Source organism: Hibiscus syriacus, unplaced genomic scaffold (assembly GCF_006381635.1).
Source record: "Hibiscus syriacus cultivar Baekdansim isolate YM2019G1 unplaced genomic scaffold, ASM638163v2 tig00113725_pilon, whole genome shotgun sequence".
NCBI lineage: Eukaryota > Viridiplantae > Streptophyta > Magnoliopsida > Malvales > Malvaceae > Hibiscus > Hibiscus syriacus.
This window is the reverse complement of record NW_024063471.1, coordinates 6,586,139-6,593,469: the sequence shown is the minus strand read 5'-3', so window position 1 is coordinate 6,593,469 and position 7,331 is coordinate 6,586,139. Positions and strand designations below refer to the sequence as shown.

The window sequence follows — 7,331 nt, the reverse complement described above, 5'->3', positions numbered from 1 at the left end:
ACGGCTTTCCATAATAAACCGAGGAAATAATCAGGTAAGCTTTGAAACCAAGGAATCGTTCAAGGAAAATTTAACACAACCGTCCTCTAAATCGAGTCAAAACAACCAGTCAAAATCCATCAACTTTGAAACGGAAAGTTGTAGCATCAGCAGCTGATACCTCTGGAGCCCATGGAACTGTCGAACCTGAATGAGCCACAACAAATTCAACAAGTGCACCTCCATTCTGTCACTGCAAAATGCATTCGTATAGTGAAAATTGTCTAGCTTGAACCAACAAACTGTTTAATGTAACATCAAATGTACATATGCTTGAACCAACAAAATTTGAATAAGTAAAATAAATAAGCAGGAGAATAAGAATGACTGCTTACACCAAGCACAACAACTTTACCCCCAACTTTAAAATTGTTTACTTCAGCTCCAATCTGCACGATTTCTCCTCCAACAAAATTTCTTTAGCCAATGATTTAAAAGAAGCAATCCAAGAAAACTGCATGCAAACAATATTTAAACGATCACCTTTAGAGTTTAGAATGCAATGCATCGGAAGAAAGAACCCATATTTGGATGGCAGATTGCAACAGGCATGAGCAAAGTAAAAGTACCAATCGATTGAGTTAATGCTAGTCGCTTCTACTTTGATCAAAATTTCATCCTTTTTAAAACTGGGAATCAGAACTTCAATGTGCTGCAACAAGCATCAAATTCACGACCAAAATTCAGATTTAAACCTCGAAAATCTAACTTAATATTTAATTCACAACATCTCGATCTCATCTGAAAAAATAACCCTAAAGAAAGCATGAGAATAAATAAACAAAAAGAACTTCACTGAGTTCAAAGTAAATAGATCCAGAGTCCCAATCCCTGAAACGAGAAGACCAATCATCGATGGGCGATGGTGATGACGATGAGCCACCGAGGACAGACATGAGCGGAAAATGTGGCTCAAAACTGATATTACAAAAGAAATACCGATCAACTATCTTGCTTGGAAAAAATAGTGCTAGGTCAGCCGGTTAACATGCGAGATCAGCTTTCAATCACTCTATTAACGTCGATTGATTCTTTTGTTACAAATAAATAATGTTAATGATCAATTTGAAACTTTTAAAAATGCAGTTGATAAAAAGAAATTACTCAAACTTTAGTGACCATTTGTATAATTTACGCTTATTATAATGGATAAGAACATCCGAATAAAACTAAAAAAAGACAAGGATTAATGCAAAAGGGAAAGGCCATGGATGAAAGGTTGAAGAAGGTCAAAGATAAGCTCTTTGACTCACAGATTCAACGAATCATATCCATTAGTGTTTTCCCATCCTTATTTTTCTAAGAAAAAGAGAAAGAAAGAAGGAAAATTCAACTTGGTGAGTCAACGCTACTGGCGGTGAGATAATATAATAATCACGCAGATTTTGACAAGTGAATAAATATATTTATTACCAGTTTTATGATTTCATCAGCGACAATTTCCTCCAAATCCCTTCTTGTTTTCTATATATTATCTTGCAATGAGTTGCCAGTTGGGTTAGATGCAGAAAATCCCAGAGATCAAAAGCTCCCCCCTGTTTTCTGTCTTTTCTAAGCTCGAAATTGTAAAGGAAAAGAATGGATCATCTGCCCAATGTGTCTAACCAAAGAAATTCTCAATCCCAAACTCAAATATCTCATTTGGCTCTCGACATTGGAGGTTTGTTTTCTGTCCTTTGGTCTTTGAATTTTCTCGAATTTCCTTTTCTTTAAACCCCTTTCGGGCCAATTTGTCACCCGATTTAGATTCTTCGCATTTACTGCGTTGATTTTCGTTGGTTTTCTTGCTGAATTGTGTTGCCTTTTGTGCTTTAAAACCTATTTTGCTTCCAGTTTATGTACTGTTTTAGTATTGCTCCCTGTAATTTTTAAATTCTTAATTGGGATTTTTAATTTTTTTTAGTTAACTGTTTGAAAGATGGTCTAACGGTTGCTAAAAGAGTTTGAACTTTAGGGTCTAATGGTTCTAATAATTTTTCATATATACTCAAAAGAAAGGACTGATACATTTAAAGTATGTCTTTACTTGACATTCCATTTAGAGTATTCAACAATTTAATTTCGGAGATACTTGTTACAATCATCTATGTTGGTTGACAGGTTCTTTGATCAAATTGGTGTATTTCTGTAGATATGATGATAGTTGTAGGGATGATGATGATGAGCTAAGGTCCCAAAACGATAGTCTTTATTCCAAGAGTGATAATGGTCAACCTGTTCTCGATGGAAGGATTCATTTTGCAAAGTTTGAAACGAGCAAGATAAGTGATTGCTTGGAGTTCCTTAGCTCCTTGAAACTTTGCCTCGGTGGTATGTCAACTTTGTTTGTACTTTGTTGTATTCATCATTCCTCAGTGTTTTCATTGAATATAATAAATTTTGGTTGTCTTTGAGTGGCTTTCAAGAAAAGTGTTTCTTACATTCTAAGAGGCAGTATGATTGCCAATGACAATAGCATGTAACTTAGCCACATGACCTAAATAATAGGAATCACAAGATCTTATTTGAGTTTAGACAATGATGGAGTTGCTTAGTTTAATACATGAAGGCTTATTTAACACAATGAAAGTTATTTCCAGTTCCAGATATACTTGGTTGAGCTTTGGCTTGTTCACGAGTAATCCCTGGTTATATTTGAGCATCATGCACTGTTAAGATAAGTGATAAGATGTTCTTAGTTGGCTTCTACTTGTAGTTAACTACTATAGGGAGGAGATTGGTGTTGTAATCATCATTCCTTAAATGGTGTTGTCTTCAAATATCATTAATTGAATATGCTTTTGAAGCTTATTTTATTCTGATGTTGCTTTATTTTCTTATCAACAAATGTGAAATCAGGTTTTCATGATTGCAGTGCTCCTTTGAGTGACAAGATCTTTATAAAGGTAAAACTTTCATTACAATTTCTCTGGTTTTCAATGGAGTTCAGTGTTTTTAGATATTCTGTTTAATTTTTAAACTGGTAGGGGCCACCATTCGTAATAATTGATAAATTTTATTACTATCATGTAGCCAATGTTATTTGTTCCCCCCACGCCCCGTCTCTCATTTCAGAATGTTTTTTCGATGCTATAATATTAACTGCTTTAAGCTCGTATTTCTGTTAGCCTGCTTGTATCTGTCATGTGTTTAGAATGTTTTGCAGTATAAAGATACCTTAAACCGCAAATACCTGTTTGCAGGCAACAGGTGGTGGTGCTTACAAGTTTGCTGACCTTTTCAAAGAAAAGCTCGGTTTCAGTCTTGACAAGGAAGATGAAATGGAGTGCCTTGTGGCTGGTGCAAATTTTTTGCTTAAGGTGGGATTCTAATACTGCATAAATGTTGTTGGTATGCGCCATTTAGAGTCTTTCTTAATTCTTTTAAGTAGTACTTAATGTCCGATTACCATGAAGCCAATCCTATCTGTTATCCTTCCAAATATATGCGTGCTAATATTTATTCCCTTATTACTTTTTGGATATTTATGCATGCTTGTTAAATATATTGCATTCATTTTGGCCGGGTCATGATTATGATATTTTCAACAACACAGCAGATCATATGAAGTAAATGGAGAAGTTAACATTTTGACCTTTGCCTTTATAAGATTTATCCATATTCAGCAGCATGTCTAACAGGATAACTATTTACAATCTGATACCATGAACCGCTCAAGTGTGAGTGAGAGAATTGAAAGATATTGGCACTGCTATTTGATGGAAGAGTTATTTTATCTATGAGACTATTCTAGTTGGCTTTCTTAGGAGGTTTGACTCCATAAGAGTTATAAAAAAAGTGATTTTGAAGTTTTATTCTTCTCAGATTTCTTAATTTAGAGAATACACATCTTCATTTTTGAAAATGAAAGTTTTGTTTATATATGGAAGTTTGTATTATTTTACTTGTAGTCATGATGTTCTCCAAAAGTTAGTGAGAATCTTCCTGTAGTCTCTTTTCCCTTTAGGGTGCGTTTGGTTCACGGAATGTAAGATTACCAGTGGGAATGTAAGATTACTAGGGAATAGAATTACTGGGAATGTTGTATTTTGTGTTTGGTTGATATAGCATGAATGTAAGATTACCGTGTTTGGTTAAAGGAATAAAAGATTATTGGAATGTATATTTGACCAAATTGTCCTTATTATATATATTTTTTTAACAAGTTGGAAAATATTTATATATTTTTAAAAAAAAATTAAATTTATAAAATTTATATAATTTTTTTACAAAATTAAAAATATAAAAAGGTTTAATGAAAGGGTAAAATTTTATTTTAACCCCTGAACTTCATATAAAATTTTTATTATAGACTTTTTTTGTAAATCTAAAATAGTTTAAGGATAAATTTATAATTTAACCTTTGTAGAATTTTTATTATTCAATGACAGAAGAAAGATATTTTTGAAGAGAAATTTTTTTTAATGGCATTTTAGTCCAAAACGCCGGTAATCCAACAATACCTAAAGAATGAGAGGTAATGACATTCCCGGTAATATATTTCAAAAAAATCTACTATTGGTAATCTTACATTACCGGGAATGAGATTCTCGGCTAACCAAACGGGGGAATGTGGATTCCATTCCCATGGGAATCCCACATTCCCCCATTCAAACGCCCCCTTAGAGTTGAGGAATATCTTAATCAATACAAAATATGCATGGCAGTGAAATACAGTTCTAACTTTACATATTTGGTGACATTGTTCTATGGGAGTAAGCACGTAGCTTCTACGATTTTTTGACAGAGTATCTATTTGCATATTGTTCTTTGATGGGCAGTTCACCAAGAAGCTTTTACATACTTGGATGGTCAGAAAGAATTTGTTCAGATTGACACTAATGATTTATATCCTTATCTTCTTGTTAACATCGGATCTGGTGTTAGCATGATAAAGGTATTCTTGTCATCAAATTACTTGGGTAATATTTAAAGCTTTTGATATTTATAGTTGATTGTCAATATTTTGGTATATAGGTGGATGAAGATGGCAAGTTTGAGAGAGTTAGTGGAACTAGCCTTGGAGGTGGCACCTTTTGGGGTTTGGGAAGGCTTTTGACAAAGTGCAGAAAGTAATAATTATGTCCTGATTGTCTACCCTAATCTTTGATTTCCTTTCATGTGATGTTTAATTAAATGTAAACAAATTATCTTTTCTGTCACAGTTTCGATGAGCTACTGGAGCTAAGTCATCATGGAAATAATAGAGTTATAGATATGCTTGTTGGTGATATCTATGGTGGAACAGACTATGCAAAGGTACGGAGATGTCTTTCTTCTAACTCAGAATATGAGAACCTCCATTCTGCAGATCGATGCATGTATATTGGAGTTTTTGCATAACGGGACCTCAGTTTGATTCAACACAATAAAAGTCTGTCAATTACCATCTCTGACTTTTGGATATGTAACCAATTAAACTGCTTCACAACTGTTTTACTAATGATAGATTGGTCTCTCGTCAACAACAATTGCTTCCAGCTTTGGCAAGGCCATTTCTGATAATAAAGAGCTGGAAGAATATGAACCTGAAGACATATCCCGCTCCCTTTTACGAATGATTTCAAATAATATTGGTCAGGTTAGTTTATATAATGGTTTTGTGGCTTTGGTAAATCAAATGTTTATCCTAAAACAGTGCAAGCCTTAAAGCTTGCCTACTGAAGTGGAAATTTTGTATAACTATAGGGATTTTGGCCTCAATGTTGATATGCATTACTTCTTGCCTGGTCTATCCTTTTACAATCATTCCATGTATTAGGGACTCGTTTGGTGGATAAAGAATTCTGTATTCCTGTTTTGCCTAATTGATTTTGTTCCTGGATCTATCATTTTACAATCATTCCATGTATTAGGGACTCGTTTGGTGGATAAAGAATTCTATATTCCTGTTTTGCCTAATTGATTTTGTTGCAGAATTAATATCTTTGCTGTTCTCTGAATTAATGTTAGCCTCTGGTACACATCATGCTTTTGGCTTTAAATTAATACTAACCGTTGTTCTGTTGGCTTTATTTTCCTTTCTTGTACCAGATATCATACTTGAACGCACTTCGATTTGGCCTGAAGCGGATATTTTTTGCTGGATTTTTCATTCGGGGTCATGCCTATACTATGGACACTATTTCTGTGGCTGTTAATTTCTGGTAACTATTGAAGTGTTAGTTATTCATGTGTAGTCCTAATCGCATTTATATTTCCCTTTCGTGAAACTCAAATGATAAATTCAACACTTGATGCTGATTGCCGAAATGATTTCATTTTCTCAAGTTCAATTCATCCTCGTGGAATCTTTATCGAAAATTAAAAGCGAGGGTTTCCTTGGACAGCTAGTTGTTACAATGATAGAATCGCTAGCGTCTATTAAGAAAAAAAGGAACAGTGTTTCCTTGAAATCCTAACAGTGATTCTCTGCCTGCCAAAAAAAAAAGAAAAAAGGAAAAAGATAGATTGGATTTGGCAATTTGTGATGAAAAAGTGACGGCCGTCTTATCTTTCACTTGGTACATCTGTAGGCAAGCATTCTAATATTGTCCCTTTTATCAATATCGATCTTCCTCGAGTTTCAATTTTATTTCTTGCTTTTCTATACTGGAATGCAATGTTACAGGTCCAAAGGTGAGGCGAAAGCAATGTTTCTACGGCATGAAGGTTTTCTCGGGGCACTAGGTGCATTCATGAGCTACGAGAAGCAGTGTCTCGATGGCTTGACGGTCAATACAACGCAGCAAAAGTTCCCCATCAGCTTATCTTCTGCTGGGGATAAGATTTACTGCTCACTGAGCAGTAATTCAGATGAGAATGGAAGCATCGAGCATAGCGTACATGGAACATAAAGATACAACGTACAAGACTAATTGATTCTTACGGAAGACTGTGCAAGAAAAATCTTTCCCATCTTGAGGAACATGATAGATACGAAGAAACAATAAAGAGAGTTGCAATTCAGAATTAGACGTGTTTGTGTTGCTTCTCCCAACATTGTGTACCTGACATTCACCATATAATTGAAGTGCCTTTGTGCTTTCTTCTAATCAAATTGTTATCTTCTGAATATATGATTTAATTCAAGCATTCGAATTTTGACCAATGAAGAGAGTCATGTCTACAGTTGTCGGTCGTCGCATCTGTCGGCCAATGAAGCCCAAACTTTCTAGCCTGCATCTTTTTGACCTCCTAAACACGATTCTAACCTCTATTTCATTGGGAAACACTTCAATTTCCCAAATCGACGATGAACTCTTCAATTTCTTCATCTACGGTCTCATTGTCCACCGTCCAATGGGCCTGAAACTAAACTATATTAGTTGATT

General features: G+C 34.6%; 1 protein-coding gene across 1 annotated transcript; it reads left to right on the top strand.

Moving 5' to 3' along the window:
* Positions 1-1,498: 1,498 nt before the first annotated feature.
* On the top strand, positions 1,499-6,972 carry LOC120187369 (pantothenate kinase 1-like). Its single transcript, XM_039191106.1, has 10 exons — positions 1,499-1,699; positions 2,140-2,349; positions 2,878-2,924; positions 3,222-3,338; positions 4,796-4,915; positions 4,996-5,090; positions 5,184-5,277; positions 5,468-5,599; positions 6,052-6,164; positions 6,629-6,972. Exons 1-10 carry the CDS (start codon positions 1,618-1,620, stop codon positions 6,852-6,854), a joined length of 1,236 nt encoding a protein of 411 aa, XP_039047037.1. The 5' UTR covers positions 1,499-1,617; the 3' UTR covers positions 6,855-6,972.
* The last annotated feature ends 359 nt before the right edge of the window (positions 6,973-7,331 follow it).

Excerpts from the sequence above, each read along its gene's own strand:
- LOC120187369 (XM_039191106.1), top strand. The coding sequence starts at position 1,618 with ATGGATCATCTGCCCAATGTGTCTAACCAAAGAAATTCTCAATCCCAA. Across the intron at positions 4,916-4,995 it reads CTGGTGTTAGCATGATAAAG|GTGGATGAAGATGGCAAGTT; the intron begins GTATTCTTGTCA and ends TTTGGTATATAG. Across the intron at positions 5,091-5,183 it reads CTTTTGACAAAGTGCAGAAA|TTTCGATGAGCTACTGGAGC; the intron begins GTAATAATTATG and ends TTTCTGTCACAG.